This window comes from Mercurialis annua, linkage group LG4, assembly GCF_937616625.2.
Source record: "Mercurialis annua linkage group LG4, ddMerAnnu1.2, whole genome shotgun sequence".
NCBI lineage: Eukaryota > Viridiplantae > Streptophyta > Magnoliopsida > Malpighiales > Euphorbiaceae > Mercurialis > Mercurialis annua.
Genome location: NC_065573.1, coordinates 12,456,808 through 12,473,242, shown reverse-complemented (window position 1 = coordinate 12,473,242; position 16,435 = coordinate 12,456,808). Strand labels below are relative to the sequence as shown.

At 39.4% G+C, this 16,435-nt stretch overlaps 3 protein-coding genes across 3 annotated transcripts; all 3 read right to left on the bottom strand.

The window, feature by feature from the left end:
- Nucleotides 1-260: 260 nt before the first annotated feature.
- On the bottom strand, nucleotides 261-1,348 carry LOC126678280 (uncharacterized). The gene is made up of 3 exons (XM_050373182.1): nucleotides 803-1,348; nucleotides 438-748; nucleotides 261-366 (listed from the first exon to the last, which is right to left on the bottom strand). The coding sequence occupies exons 1-3, from the start codon at nucleotides 1,346-1,348 to the stop codon at nucleotides 261-263; spliced, it is 963 nt and encodes a 320-aa protein (XP_050229139.1).
- A 1,554-nt stretch (nucleotides 1,349-2,902) lies between these two features.
- On the bottom strand, nucleotides 2,903-4,694 carry LOC126678279 (uncharacterized). Its single transcript, XM_050373180.1, has 2 exons — nucleotides 4,034-4,694; nucleotides 2,903-3,939 (listed from the first exon to the last, which is right to left on the bottom strand). The coding sequence occupies exons 1-2, from the start codon at nucleotides 4,692-4,694 to the stop codon at nucleotides 2,903-2,905; spliced, it is 1,698 nt and encodes a 565-aa protein (XP_050229137.1).
- Nucleotides 4,695-5,852: 1,158 nt separating this feature from the next.
- On the bottom strand, nucleotides 5,853-6,980 carry LOC126678278 (uncharacterized). Its single transcript, XM_050373179.1, has one exon. It carries the CDS (start codon nucleotides 6,978-6,980, stop codon nucleotides 5,853-5,855), a length of 1,128 nt encoding a protein of 375 aa, XP_050229136.1.
- Between the last annotated feature and the right edge of the window lie 9,455 nt (nucleotides 6,981-16,435).

Here is a 16,435-nt window from a genome sequence, read left to right as displayed (position 1 = left end):
AATCAAACCGGCCCGAAAGCACCCGAAGCGCCAAAGAAAACTCCGAAGCGAGTAGAAATCGAGGAAAACAGCTCAGGCGTTGGTTCCGGCTTGAAGAAAAACTCGGAGTAAGAGATAACAGAAAGAGTACGGCCCGAGGTGGAAAAATTCAAAAGAAGGGAACCAAGAAGCACGAGTTTCCTGAATATTGGAAATCCCTTGTCAAGCGAACTCCGAGATGAGCCTTTCCCTCTGAATTACAAAACACCTCAGCTTGATGATTACAACGGAACAGGGGATCCCATCACCCACTTGAGCTGCTTCCAAGTAGTCATGATGGTACAAAGCTTGTCCGAGGCAGAGGTTTGCAAACTATTTCCAACAACCCTAAAAGGACCCGTAGCAATATGGTACCAGAGTTTGAAAGAAGGGTCTATCCGAAGTTTTAACTAATCAACCTCTGCCAATTCTGATACAATTGATAAAACATCAGGGATTTACTCCTCCTTGAAAACATCTTCAGCATTACTTCTTGCCTGATGATAGCAGTGACCATAGCCTCTGTAATATCTTCTTTCTCAAAGATAATCATGTTTCTAGCTCTCCAGATATTATAAATCACACACATAAAAGCTATCCTTCTGATCTTAGCCAGGATACTCTTTCCCATAGTTTTCCTGCTAAACCAGGACCATTCCCTTCTCCAATTTGCAACTTCTCTGTTTATCAAACAAGCCCGCAACACTTTCTTGAAAATGCTACCAGTCATCTAGCAATCAAAGAACAAATGTTTTACAGATTCAGCATGGTGATGACAGAAAACACAATCATCAATATCAATAGTGCCCCATCTCTTTAGCTTATCCCTAGTTCTCAGTTTATTCTTCACAGCAAGCCAGGCAATGAAACTGTGTCTTGGAACACATCCAGTTCTCCACATGACTTTCCACCAGGATACCTCATCAAACTGAGGTCTTATATGATTCATAGCAGACTTAATAGTAAACATACGATTTTTAATGAAGTTCCAGCTGATGCTATCTTCCCTGTCAGCCTGGATGCTATGCTTCTCTGCTATCATGTTCCACATTCCTTCAGTTACTTCATCAAAAGGGTCAGGAAAGTTCCAATTTCCTCTTCTCCAAACATCTTTAACCCTTGTATTTTTAGGGATGTCTGCATCAGAAATACAGGCAGAAGGGTACAACTCCACCAATGCCTTTCCTTCAATCCAGGGATCATGCCAAAATGAGATCTCTCCCTTCCCTAGATTATAAACCATCCCCTGCTTAAATTCATCTCTCAGCTTGATCAAGTTCCTCCAATTCAAACTAGCACTTAGTGGCTTAGTGATGCCCCATAAACTCATTAACTTCAGTTTATTTTTAGTAATCCATTGGGCCCACAGAGAGTCTTTAATAGCAATTAAATCCTAGATGTGCTTCATAACTGCAGCTCTATTCCATGTGACCATATCCTTAATCCCAAGACCACCTTCACATCTAAGCTTGCAGACATCTTTTCAGGCTACTAAATCCCCATATTTGAACTCAGCAGTCCCCTTCCACAGAAATTTTGTACACAATTTCTCTACCCCTCTAGTTACTGCCGGAGGTAGAATGAACATTGAAGCCCAGTAAACTTGCATCCCAAATAACACATAATTCACTAATTGGAGCCTCCCAACATATGTCAAATGCTTCATAGTCCAGTTGGATATTCTTCTAGTTATCTTATCAATAAGCTCTCTACAATCCTCCTTTCCCAATCTCTTACTAATCAAAGGGACCCCTAAATACTTGATAGGTAATTCACCCTCAATAAAAAACAATTCTTGTAAAATATTGTCATTTGTTACATTATCTACACCACTAATATATGCACAGCTTTTCTGATTGTTCACCTGCAGCCCAGTAGCTTCATGGAAGTGTTTTAAAGTGCTAGCAATCTTTTTTATACTCCCCAAATCCCCTTTACAGAATATGAATAAATCATCAACAAAGCAGAGATGTTTTATCTTTAACTCTTTACACCCAGAGTGATAGACAAACTGATCCTTACACATAACATCAAGAGCTCTAGATAAATACTCCATTACTAGGACAAACAGCAGGGGGGACATGGGGTCCCCTTGCCTGATTCCACAAGCACTAGGGAAAAATCCCTCTGGTTTACCATTAATCATAATGGAATATGCAAGAGTCCTAACACAACTCATAACCCATTTGATAAATCTGTTTGGGAATTTCAACTGCAACATAATCTCCTCAATGATATCCCACTGTATTGAATCATATGATTTCCTCATGTCTATCTTCATTGCACAATATTTTTTACCCTTCTCCCTATGGTAGTTAAAGACCAGTTCATGTGCTAGTAATACATTATCCCCAATTTTCCTACCAGGGATAAAAGCTGACTGGGACTTACTAACAATACCATCCAAATATTTCCTTAATCTTGCAGAAATTATCTTTGTTATACATTTATAGAGCACATTACAGCAAGAGATGGTGCTAAAGTCATTTAATTTCTCAGCATTTGCTATCTTAGGGATAATTGTAGTCACAGTGGCATTTAATTGCTTTAAAATCTTTCCATAATTAAAGAAGTCCCTAATAGCATCACAGACCTCAGTCCCTACAATCTCCCATGATCTTTTAAAAAAGAGACTACAATATCCATCTGGCCCAGGAGCCTTATCACTGCGAATCCCAAACAAGGCTTCTTTAATCTCACCATCACTAACATGACTGCAAAGCATAATACTCTCTTCACCTGAGACACACTTCCCAGCATTCATTATATTAGCCTGGATGTAGGATATCCTTCCTCTTTTTTGCCCGAACAGGTTCTTATAATACTCAACAATACTATCAATTATAATTTTCTAATCAGTACTAAGAACTCAATCCACATTCAACTAATTAATTCTATTAATAGCCGTTTTCTGTCTAAGGGGCTTATGGAAAAAGCTAGTTTTAAGATTTCCTGGCTCTATCCTCTGAAACCTAGACTTCTGCTTGTAGAAGTTCTCCTCCCATCTCAGCAAGCATTTATAATGATTAAATACATCATGTTCTTCATCCATGAGAATCACATTAAAAGGGTCCTTCTGAATATTACTTTGAATATCCTCAAGCAATTTCTTAGTATTCTGAACCTTAGTAGTAATATTACTAAATTTGACCTTATTGAGGAGCTTAAGATCAGCTTTTAACCTTTTCAATTTACTCACCACTCTGTACATTTTATACCCCTCACATGGACCACTGTCATTCTTTCTAACAATCTCCAAGAATTCATCACACTCAGTCCACATATAAAAAAAATTGAAAGGTTTGAAGCTATGGCAGACAGGTTCAATAAAAACCACAATTAAGGGAGAATGGTCAGATAAACCTGGATTTAGGACTTTTTCTTCAGACTCAATCACATGAATCCATCTAACAGAGACAAAAACTCTATCAATTTTCCTCCAGATCATATCCTCTCCCTGTTGGTTGTTGGTCCAGGTAAAGTGGTGACCACTCCATCTCAGCTCCAACAAATTGGTGTCATCTACACAATTCTGAAACTCTTCACAATCAGTAGCATTAGCCAAATTTCCCCCAATCCTATCATCATTCCTTAGAATAACATTGAAATCACTTAACACCACCCAAGGAATAGTTTTTTGAGCCACACTCTGGATATTCTCCCACAGTCTCCTCCTATTCATACCATCATTTTCTCCATATATAAATGTACTATAGATCCTCTCCCCATTTCTATCAATCATACAATGAATCATCTGTTCACAAATCATTGTCTTTAGTACTTTAATTTTCTCTTCATTATACATCACCCAAATCCTCCCAATCTCATAAACATCATTATTATTAATCAACTTCCATCCTTTTAGACCCATCTTCTTCCATATTTTACCAGTATTGTTCCTTGTCACCCTTGTTTCCAGAACTGCAACTAGAGATTATTGATAATTCATAATCCAATTCCTAACCTCTAGCTGCTTTATAGGGTCATTTAGACCCCTAATATTCCAAGAGCCAACCATTTTCCCCTATCTGGGGGAATATTGACTCTCTTGAACCTTTTGTCTCCAATAATTCCAGTCTCCCACTAGGCATTATCTCCACCTTGCTCTGATTCATCTGCTGCCGAGTGACAATAGTTTTACCTTTCCCTTTATCTCCTATTGGAGAAGCTTCAGGTTGAGGGCTCACATTTGTTTTGCTCGATTCACCAGCACTCTCCTTACTCACAACATCACTACTAACAGCTGCCTTGTTACTCTTATCATTCACACTCCGCACCACCTTTTCCACTATAAAAACATCAGAATCAGCTTTCTTCTGGACCCATTCCTTTTGTTCTTTCCTGATCACCTTGGATCCTGCATCAGTGTGTCCCATAATTCTACATTTTGAGCACACAGGGGGCCTCCATTCATACACTACTCTCTGAACAAACTGCTCCCCAAATTCATCCTCCAGAATCACCTCGTGTGGAAACTCCTTAAGCACTTCCATCTCTACAAGCACCCTAGCGTATGACAATCTGGACATATCGTTTGTGCATTGATCAGTGAACATCGGTTTTCCACTGAGGCTAGCCATTCTCCCCAGCATTGTTGGAGACCAAAATTCCCATGGCAATTTGGGAAACTGGATCCATATTGGCACCTTCACCATTTCATCAACGTCAAATTTCATTCTCTTACTCCATTCCTTCAAAATCAGAGATTCGCTGATCAAAGAACACAGGCCCATCACTTAGAGCTTTCAGTTTTCCCACCACATTCTGAAATTATAATAAAAACATTTGTGGATTAATCTGTATTACCTCCAACAATCCAATCTTATTCCATCTGTTCATGACAAAACCTTTCAAACGGAAGAATCTGGGCTCAGTCCCCATAACTGAACAAACTAACGCACAATTCCATTTACTCTCCTCCTCATTAACCTCCGATGTGTGAAATTTAACAACCCTAGTGCCATTACTCAGATTAGAAGGATGATATTCAAGATTTGCACCAATACTCTTAGATCTATTTGCTGCGAACAGCGAACTCCAGGATTTGTTCTCCCCTCCCACTTTCGTTTCTTCATTTTCATCTTTGGCTTCTCTATTATACTCCTCTTTAAGAACCCTAGTTTCCGTCACAATCAGTCCCATTTTAGGAGTATTGCCCAAACTTCTTTCACTATGAACAGATTTCATACTCTTCACCGCTTCTCTCTCCGAATCATACCCATTCTGCTCTGCTCCATTACCTTTTAGATCCGCAACTATTTTCTCATTGATTCCCTCAATCGATTCAGTGCTTTTCAGACCCGCTCCAATCGCCTCATTTAGTTCCACAGTCGATTCATGCAACATTTCCTCATCTTCTTCAGTAGATTCCTTCTCCAGAACTTCCTCTATCAATTGAAGTTTTAGATCGAACACCTTATTGTTCTTCAGATTTGAAGTTTTTTTAGGTTTCTTCCCCATTTTGGGAAACGGCGTAATTTAGTAAAGGATTCTAAACGTGCACCGAGAGAAAACGTAAGAGAACATCACTTGGATAATCCTTATTACTGTGATAGTTTTTCACTAATTCATGGGCAAGCATGATGTTATAGGCTATGGATCTATTGGGGATAAAAGCAGATTGATTAATATACATAATTTTGTTAAGAAGGGGACTAAGCCTATTGGAAATGACTTTGGAAATGACTTTGTAAAGGACATTACATCAAGCAATGGGTCTAAAGTCATTAAGTCTCTCACCATTGTTAGACTTAGGAATCACAACAATAACAATTGAGTTTAGTTGTTTTAAGATCTTACCATAAGTAAAAGTCTCTTGAACAGTAGAAACAAGATCATCTTTTATAGTATTCCAGGTAGCTTTTGAAGAAGTACCCATTGATACCATCAGGCCCAGCTGCTTTGTCCGATCTAATGGAGAAGACAACATTTTTCACTTCCTCCATAGTGACTTTCTTCATCGGATTAGTGCTATCCTCATTAGAAATAACATTCCCACTACTGATAGTGTTTCTGCTAATTTGACTTCTGCCCATGTCATTTTTGCTAAACAACAGCTTGAAATAGCTAGTCATTTCTTTAATAATCTCTTCACTAGAGTTAATGATTCTCCCATAATCTAGCTTCAAAAGGGGGATAGAATTCACCATTTTTCTAGCTTTAATAGAATTATAGAAGAACTTAGTATTAGAGTCTCCCAAACTAAGCCATTGGACCCTATATTTTTGCTTAAAAAAACTCTGTTCACACTTAAGCAAATACCTGAAGTGTCTAGCCATAACATTCTCTTCTTCCATCAAATAGATGTTATTGGGATCTTTCTGAATATCAATTTGAATCCTGTTGAGTCTCTTTCTATGGATCAAAACTTTGTTGGATATCTTAGCAAACTGGGCTTTGTTTATTCTGCTCAATCTTATGCTAATGGCCTTAAGCTTTTGAACAATTCTGTAGTTCTTCCATTCCTCTTCAATAATGGAGCTAAAATCACTATGAGTAGTACAGAAGTTAAAAAACCTCAAACTTCTCTGATTTCCTCTAATATCTTTTTGAATAATAGTAACAATCGGACAATGATCAGAAATACCTGCAGGGATAGCATCAAAATGAGCTCTAAGATTGCTATCATAGACATTCTCATTTACAAAAACTCTGTCAAGTCTTCTCCAAATCTTGTTATCCCCAATTTGTTTATTGTTCCAAGTAAAATGGCATCCAACACTCCTCAATTCTTTGATCCCAGCTGCTAAAATACAGTTGCTTAACTCATATGAATGATCATAATCTAAATGGGTACCACAACATCTATCTTCATCACAAAGGACTGCATTGAAGTCACCCTGAATAAACCAAGGACCTCTAATACTCTTGGACAAATCAACTAGCTTGGACCAAAGTCTCTGTCTCTCCCCAATACTATTTGAACCATAAATCACAATCCAATTAAAAGAGTAATTATCCATTTCATTTTTACAATGAATAAATTGCTCAGAAGAATCACGAATCTACATTCTCACTCTCTTCATATCAAATATAATGCAGATTTTACCGAAATCAGAATGATTATAGTTATCTCTAAGCTCCTAACCCCTAAGATTTAACTTTCTCCAAATGAGATCCTTATTACTGCATCTCACTCTAGTTTCAAGAATTCCCATAAGAGCACATTTTTTACTAACAAGCAGCTTGCTCACTTCTGCCTGTTTCAGGGGATCATTGAGACCCCTGATATTCTAGGTGATAAAAATTATTTCCCTCTATCCAAGGGCTTAATTAGCCTCTTGGCAGGAATCCTATCATTAGTGTTAGGTCAGATCATACCTCCAATTTTAGTTTCACTTTTTTTGATTTCTCTCATCTGCTCTTTCTTGGCTCAAGATTTTATTCTTGAGTTTTCTATTAGTAACAAGCTTGAAACCATCATCTTGAATAGCTGGGGGAGTATTACACTAATTCAAGACAGGAGCAGTCTCAACAATTTTACCTGCCTCTATACTTGAATTCTCAACAGGGGAAACTTCAGGAGAGATCTCAATAGGATTTTCTGTTTGCTTCTCCTGTATTTTTTCATCAATTTTAACTGCATCTTTATCAGAATTTGCTAACCAAATATGTTTCTTCTTACAATTTATGTGACCCAATTTATTGCAGACTTCACACAAAATGGGCTTCCATTCATACTCCACAAATTGGGTAGTTTGATCCCCATTATTGTCTTCAATAATAACAACATCTGGAAAAATACCTTTAAGTATCATATCTATCAGAATTCTTGCATAGGCAAGTCTGGATCTGTCCCTTGTGCATCTATCAGCAAACAAAGACTTCCCCACGGTACTGGCAATAGAACTCAGCGAGTTAGGGTTCCAGAATTCCCAAGGGAGAAGGGGAAACTTCATCCAAACTGGGACTGAAGCAATTTCAGTAATGTTAAAGGACATATTTCTTTTCCATTCTTTAACAATCAAAGGGTGTTTATCAAAGGTAATAGGCCCATCTACCATCGCCTTGAACTTGCCTTCCTCAGAATCAAATATGAAAGCAAATAGGTTCGTCTTGATTTGGTAAAAATCAGTTAGACCTAATTTCCCCCATCTGTTTTTTATAAAGTTCTGAAGCTTGTAGAATCTTGGAGACCAAAAACTGTTCCTATTATCATATTCTTTCATCTATCTTCCTCCACCAACACATCTTCCTCCAGAACCTTAGCAATACGAATACCATTACTGATAAACAAAATCTTTGAGAAGAGTTTTTTCTATTATTTTCTAATTTTGGTATTGTTCTAATCAGAAAATATATGCATGTATAAAACTAATAGCTTTGACTACTCTCTAGCTCCTTGCAATACTTCATTGAAAATATAGGGGAGAGATGGGTCCTATTGATAGTGGATCTGACATTCCCCTTAGATTCCCTGGTGGAAGAGTGCATCGTGGACTCGGAGGCCGTGGTGGTTGCAGGGACCATGCTTCTTCTTCTGGTTGTGCGCAGACTGGGCGTGCTGGTGATGATATGCTCTCCAGGAGCGATGGCGATGACAAGGAGACGTTGGCAAAGGACTGGTGTTTTGACGAGTAGATTTCCCCCCTCGTATTCATCTGACATTCTGGGATTAATGGATTGTTTGTGTATTCTGGATACGTGATTTTTATTTCTATTTTGCGAGAAATGGCCCGACTTTCTGTTATTTTATTTAGAATCAGCCTATCTTTCTGGTGCTATATTTAGGAGCCCGTAGTCCCGTAAATATTTGAATTACGGAAATCCTTAGTAGTGTGACTGTTTGGGTAGCATTTTTGAATCCCCATGTTGTCTGATAATATGGGCTTCTAGTGGTCCCTTGCTATCCAGATTTCTGTCTTTGGAATATGGTGGCATGGTGCCAATTTTGGATATTTTTGGAGTGGAGGCTGGAAGCCTATGCTTATTCTTGTGGAGGCTGGAAGCCTATTTTGAGGATTCTAACGCCCTCCTTGCTATCCATATTTCCAACTCCGGATAATAGAGGCATGTTGCCTAATCCGGACCTTTCTGGTAGTATAGAGACTTTGAAGCCTGCTCTAAGGACCTTGATGCCCTCTCCTATCTAGATTTTCGTCTCATGAAAGTAGTGGCATGGCGCATGTATTAGGTACTTTCGTAAAAAGAGGCCTTATTTCCTGTAGTGAGAATTATGATGCCCCTTGTTAATCTGGATACTTCTGGAGTGGAGACTCGCTACTTGTTGAGTTTTTGGTACTCTAGAGGCTTGTTGCATGTGTTTCTTGAGATGCCTTCTGATTATGGAGGCTTTTGAGCCTATTTAGAGCGTCCAAATTTGAGAACATTGGCCCCATTTTTCATTTTTTTATGCTTGTGCCCATTCTGGACTCTATATTGTCTCCTCAGTGAAGCATGTAGTTTTCTGGTTAGGGAACTGGATGGTTCAATGAAGAGTTTAGTCCCTTGCTATGCTCATTATGGATTTTGTAATATGATTTTTGACGGACCGATCTGTAGTTTCTATTACAGTTTATGCGCATTCAACTGTCAACAACGCTATTGGAACAAAATGCATAAGAAAATTTTGAATTTGAAAGTTTAAATAAATTTTTTCGTTCCATTGTCTCAAAAGTTATGCTTTTAGATTTATGGTCCTTTCTAGGAATATGTGCTGGTCAATAATCATGGCATGCACGCATGATAAAAGGTCTATATTACTAGCTTATTGAATAACCACTACAATTGAGACACTTTCTACTTTAAGCGGGTCATACCTCTGTCGTCAATTAGTCCTTGCGGATTTTCATAATTGGCTATTTTTATGAGTTTCTTAAACAACCCGCATGCTTCTCGAGGAGGGCTTTTAGCGCACTTCATCTCTCACTACTTAGATCGTACCGCTTCAAGATGGTCTACTACTGGGAGGTGGACTTCGTTGTTGATGTAGATCTTCTCCTCTCTGGTTCCTACTCGGGCTACACGGTTCGTTTTAACGTGTGCCTATACTACTGGGCACCTATGCGTTGCGCAAGACTTCCGGTTTGTAACCAAATCCTTTTTAGCCAAAAGATCTTTGAGGGATCTCCTGTGGGTTCCACCCCGCAAGCCACTGTCCTTTTTGAGATAGATTTTCCGGTTTATCTCATGATTCAAGGGTAAGACCTCTAGTGACAAAATTATCTCTAGAAGTTTTATTTCTTTGGACCGGTCATTGAATGAGCTAGTAACATAGCTCGATTTTATCACATGTGCATATATAATTATTGAATTTACCATGTCCATCAGGCAAGAAATCGCATAAATGAGCAAATATGGAGTTCATCATTTACTCTGGAAATCAAATAAAATCAAATAAACATATTGCTAAAAACTAGTCGAATGCAAAAAAGAAAAACGCCATAAGTCATTGCTCGTTTGAAATAAGAGAACCAATTTCTGGATTCCCTAAACATGGGCTGGGTCACCACTTTCGGATGCCGAATTTGATGAAGGACGCCAAGTCTATTAGTAGCCATAATCTGAATGGTTTGAAGATTGGTTGTTCAAGATTGATGGAACCTTTGTTTTTCCTATTAATCATCTTGAGACTCATTGAAACTCCAATTGTTCCATTCAATTATTCTGGAAATAATTGAAATCTTCATTGCTCCATTCGGCTGCTTAGGATAGTTGAGACATTTGCTTTTCCCTTCAGCTATTCAGAATTATTGAAACTGCTGTTGCTCTGGAACACTAAAACCTCTGTTGTTCTATCTTGTTGAAACCTTCACTTTTCCATTTGGTTCTTTTTGATAGACTGGAACATCTGTTGTTTCGCTTGATTTTTCTTAGGGTCATTGGGCTGAACTCCTATATCATTCAATGTGCCGTGTCTAGAATTCTATCTGTCAGTTCGAATGTTGTATTATTCGAGTTTCTGCTATTGAAGACCATGATGCCTGATTAACTTCTGGACTTTTTTTGTGATTAGTATTGTTCCCCAAGCTTGGTGGGACGTTTAATATTAGTGCTCATCGGATGAGTTCATTGCTTGTCATCTGACTTCAATAAGTTATTTTTTAACAGCCTGTGCAGGTACTGCAACCCCTTTTGGGCCATTCTAGAATGCATTTCTTGGCCGGTACTGCAACCCCTTTTGGGTCATATTACATTTCTGTAGTTGGAACCTCTATTGTTCAATTTGACATACTGGATGAACCACTGTTGACACTTCCCGGGTTTATATTGACACTTTGTTTAAATTGACTGATTTGAAGCTTCTAAGGGACTAGTTGCTTAATCGTCCGCTAATTTGTTTGGATTTCCGTATTGTTGATGTAGAATACTTGGTAAAGTTTTTCTCTGATTTGTCGGCTGTCCAGATCGCCGATGTTGGCGTCGTCAAAGACTTTCTGATTTTCTAGGCTGTCGGGATCGCCGATGCTAGAGTCTTGGTACAAACCCTTTTCAGAGTTGTCGATTTTCTAGATCATCATTATCGCTGTCATAGAAGATTTAGTAGAACCCTTTTTTTATTTATCAGCTGTTTGGATCGCCAAAGTTGGAGTATTGAAAGACTTAGTAGAACCCTTTTCTGATTTGTTGGGCTGGTTGCTTGACAATCTAGATGATGGCTGTTTGGATCGCTGATGCTGGACTCATAAAAGACTTGGTAGAATCCCTTTTATGATTTTCTGGTCGTCTGGATTACCGATGCTGGAGTTGTTGTAAAACCCTTTTCTGTTTCTTTGGCTGTCTGGATCGCCGATGGTGAGTCGTAGTAGAACCATTTTCTGATTCTTTGGTTGTCTAGATCGCCAATACTGAGTCGTAGTACAACCGTATCTGATTAGTCTAGCTAGTTACTCAACATTTTAGATGTCGGTTGGGTATTCGGTGAAGGAGTCACTAGTATGGATGTAAAATAATGGTGGGAGCGGAGCGGGGTTCGGGGGCCGCTCGCCCAAAGCTAATGGCTGACTTCTCGATATGGAAATGATTTGAAAAATGGAGTCACCACCTAGTTTAACTACGAAATGCCTTTTAACTGACTAGATAACCTTACTCGCCTCCAATAAGATTATCGTGCATCGGACCAAAGCCTAGGGTTCGCGGACCTCCCTGAGACTCTTATGCTTGGCTTATCGGTTATCGGCTTTATTTACTGGACATAGTCGTTTTTATCTCATCTCAATAATATATGCAGTTCATAGGAAATAAAAGCTGTAAATAAACAGGGATGAAAGCAGTAAACAGCTTTGACCTGCATATGACTCGATCTGGACTATCATTTGAGGCAAGTAGCAGGTACTCCTAAACATACATCTAACCTTAGAGGTTTCTAGCAAGTAGCATAAGTATGGCTGGTCTGCATATTATACATGCGCAAAGCCTAAACCGGTTGTATAAGTGTGATTGATATATTTTATTAAGTGAGTCTTAAAAAAACCTATACAATTGTTACTACATTTTTGTATTTGTCCTATGATGTCTAAGTGATAGGTTGGAATTGCATTAATGGGCCAATTTTAGGTCATTAGTCCTTTAACCGATTATTATTTTATTTAGAATGCTTTTGGAAAGCGATAAAAAATGTTGGCATACTCAGGGGCAATTGATATACATACAAGGTTAGAAATATTTTTAACCTCGTTGACTTTGAGTGCTTGGCACTCGCGCGGATTTAGACCATCGGTATAGTCAGAATTGGTTTCTCGATCAGATCATGAGAGTTGTTTGTCTTATCGATCTAGTTCTACTAGTTTGATCCACAGTCGATTCCGAGTTCGGGTTCTGCTGGTTTGCTGGGCCTTGGGCTCGTGGGCTCGGTTTATACACAATGTTACATATTTAGACTTCTAGGTTTGTTTTACATTGGGTCTGGCCCGTTACAAAATAGAATATTAAACTACATGAAATTATCTACGTTTGGGTTCAAACTGAGCCTACTTTAGAGTCCGGATGGGCTCGGAAACACGTTTTAAAGTTCGGATCAAAGTTTGGAAGATCTGGGAAAGGCTGGCGACGAAGAACACGGCGCCGGTGTGACTGCCGGCGCCGACAAGTTACAATGGCGGCGCCGCTACTTGGTTCCGGCACTGCTAGTGGTTACAGAGGCGGCGGCGACGGTTCATGACAACAATTCCAGGATTTTTTATGCTTCATTCTCACTCGTTCTGTTTCTCATGCAAAAGTAGTCAAAGCCGCATAACATTGAACAAGAAATCCAAATATGGCATTTACAGAGTGTTTAATGCTCATTTAAACAAAAATATTTTCTTAGCAGCAAATTCGAAAATTGTTTTTTCATGGCAAATAAGCTCGAAATTACACCAAACATGCATCCTAAGAGCTACAATCTACTGGGTTTCTAGATTTATACACATTAAACACATTTAATCAGTCATTAACATGCTTTTTCATCGATTTCATGGCAATTTGGCAATTTAATAATTGAGCTAAACATGGCAATTTTATGGCTAAAATCAACACATAAGCTAACATACACCTCAAACACACAATCACTGCAATTATGATATTCATGGCATACAATTTAATAGAAAAATCAAAGGAATAATATTGAGGGTCCTCAGAATTACCGGTCTGAGTCCTTGGCTCGTTTGTTGGTGAAGTGGATGTGGAATCCAGCTTCGAATCTGTGCAGATGTTGCGTTCTTGGAGAATTAATACGTATTAGTGTTTTAGGACCGGAAATTTGTGTGTGTGTGTGTGTGTGATGTGAATTTCATCTATGACTATTCTAAATGGGGAGGTCGAATTTTCTTATTGATTTCTAGGGTTTGTCTACCAACTTTAGCCATGATGACTTAAGGCTGTATTTATAGGGGAATGGATGGCCTAGGGTTTGCTTATAGTCTTCTAGGGTTTAAACTGTTAAGTGATATGTCATGAAATATTAGGATTAGCTTTAAACTCTATTTTTTTAATTAAATTCGTATTACAACTTGATGGTTAAGTAAAAGTGGGCCAAAAGCGCGTTTTGGTGCCCAAAAGTGTTTAAAAATGGTTCCTTGGGCCCTATATATTTGGTCATGTTCAATTTTGGCCCGTAGAACTTGCAAATTGGCCCATGAACTTCTAAGACATTTCAATAAGTCCAATTTCTGGACTTAGATTACAGTCTCTTGGGATTTTTATGTGCTATTTACACCTAATTGCATTTTAATCTTCAAAGTTTGCAACTGTGCTTAGATTACGCCTGCTTAGATTCTAGCAAGAAAATCGAAAGCTCGTCACCCAGACAGATTTCTCTGGAAATCATCATGGGACGTTTCAATTCCTTATCACTTTTTACCTATCCCAAAATAGGTGTCTACAGTATGCCCCCTCTTTAACGAGAATTGACGAAGTAGGTCAACTTTTGTTAATGAATAGATTTGGTGTTAGATAAGCGACAAGGATACTGCCCACCATCGGAGGTGCTCGCTTGCCTAGTGGTATGGTAATGCCTTAGTCTGAGCATTACCTGCCGTGGTGCATGACTCTGGCTTCATGCACCCAGGTTCTGGTCTACTCCTCATCTGACCATGAGTAGTCTTCTCAGCTGCCGTTGCACCCGGGCTGCTAAGTGTGTGCCCCGTAAAATGGAGCTATAAACTCTCAGCCGTCCTAAGAGTGATCCGATGGCTTGGACACCGGTAATTATCCTGTCCGGACCTTCTTAGGTTTGTAATAGGGAAAACTTCCCCTTGGCCGTCCCAAGGGCCACCATATTAGATAGTTTTCTGGATTTCGTTAATTATTTCACAATTAACGGATGTTGCTGTCTTTCTACCAGGCTTTGGCGTCTTTCTGCTATTTTCAGTGTCTTTTTACCGACCTTTGGTGTCTTTCTACCGTATGCTGATGTTTTCTATCAGGCTTTGGCATCTTTCTGCCATCTTTGGTGTCTCTATACCGGTTTTTGGTGTTTTTCTATCGTCCATGGTGTTTTTATACCACACTTCGGCGTCTTTCTACCGTATTTTGGCGTCTTTCTACCGTATTTCGGCGTCTTTATGCCATATATGGAGCTAGGCATTATTGGTTGTTTGAATCCCGTCTTATGGGACACTTCTGTGCCTCTAGGGTTTGTCTTGACGGCTCTAGAGCTTGTTTAAAGGCGTTGGGCTTGTCTTGAAGGCTTTGGGGCTTGTCTTGATGGCTTTAGGGCTCCTCTGAAGGCTCTAGGGCTTGTTCTGATCCTCTAGGACTTGTCTTAAAGGCTCTATGGCTTGTTCTGGTCCTCTGGGCTTGTCTTGAAGGCTTTGGGCTTGCTCCAATCCTCCAGGGCTTTTCTTAAAGGCTCTGGGGCTTGATCTGATCCTCTGGGGCTTCTCTGAAGGCTCTGGGGCTTGTTTTGATCCTTTGGGACTTGTTCTGATTCTCTGGGGTTTGACTAATCTTCTAGGGGATTCGGATCCTCTAGGTTGTCTGTATTTTTGACTTTTATCTTCTGGGGCATCTATATTTCCGGTTGTCCGTCCTCTGGGGTATCTATTCTGAAGGTTCTGGGCTCTGACCTGTCATTAGGAAAGGTCCTTTAGGGATTTGTGCTTTGTATGGCGGGATCCACCAGGAAGTTTTTCTTATTCTGAATTTACTGTGGACCCTTTTGGTCACGGGTTTATCAGAATAAAAATGGCTCTAAGTAGCCTGTCCATGGAAGGCTTGCGCTTATAAATGCCTCGGGGGAAAGTGGATACATCCTTATTCACTTTTATCCATATTTTCTCAGATTTCGGTGGTTCAGTCTGGCACTCTTTCAGGATTTTAGCCTTTTTCTTGAGATATGTTTTCCGTTGTTGAGATTATGGGATATGTTTTCTATTCAGATTCGGAGTCTGGGAGTTTCTTGTAAAGAGTAGCTGAAACTGGAATGGTATACACAACATACAATAAATTGGTTAGTGTTTATACTATATTTGACTTGTATACTTGCTTGGAGTATTTTGTGGATCCTTTCGTCATGGAACATCCCTCCGGGGGAGACTTGGCCTCGCTGGTTGCAAATAGTCCAAAGTATCGGTCTCGGTTCTAAAGTGATAGCATGCTCCATTGATGGGTTGGATCCCCTATTCGTGTGGTTCCCAATGAACCACCCCCGTCGATGCTGCGTGGTAGGGATGTCGTGATGTTCTCCGTTTGTTTAGACCACAAAGGTTATCCGGTGGCTGAGTTTATATCTGCTCACTAACAAAGCTACTTGGACGATCAGGTATTATCCTGTTTTCTAGGTAAGTTGCCTCTGGTTGGCATACCAGGGCTTTAGTTTCCGGACGATGCTTATACGCTCCCTAAGAATTGGGATGGTCACCCTGAGTAGTTGTCGCAGGTGTGGAACTCCAACGAGTTGATTGTAAGTTCTTGTACTGTAGATGTCGTATTTCCTTGATAGTGCTCTTTTATTTGTGTATTTTGAATACATGTTTGCGTCCCAATCTTGTAGGAAACT

Excerpts from the sequence above, each read along its gene's own strand:
- LOC126678279 (XM_050373180.1), bottom strand. The coding sequence starts at position 4,694 with ATGAAATTTGACGTTGATGAAATGGTGAAGGTGCCAATATGGATCCAG. Across the intron at positions 3,940-4,033 it reads CCCCCAGATAGGGGAAAATG|TTCTGGAAACAAGGGTGACA; the intron begins GTTGGCTCTTGG and ends CTCTAGTTGCAG.
- LOC126678280 (XM_050373182.1), bottom strand. The coding sequence starts at position 1,348 with ATGAGTTTATGGGGCATCACTAAGCCACTAAGTGCTAGTTTGAATTGG. Across the intron at positions 749-802 it reads CTATTGATATTGATGATTGT|ATGACTGGTAGCATTTTCAA; the intron begins GTTTTCTGTCAT and ends TTTGATTGCTAG. Across the intron at positions 367-437 it reads TTGTATCAGAATTGGCAGAG|GGTTGTTGGAAATAGTTTGC; the intron begins GTTGATTAGTTA and ends GGGTCCTTTTAG.
- LOC126678278 (XM_050373179.1), bottom strand. The coding sequence starts at position 6,980 with ATGGATAATTACTCTTTTAATTGGATTGTGATTTATGGTTCAAATAGT.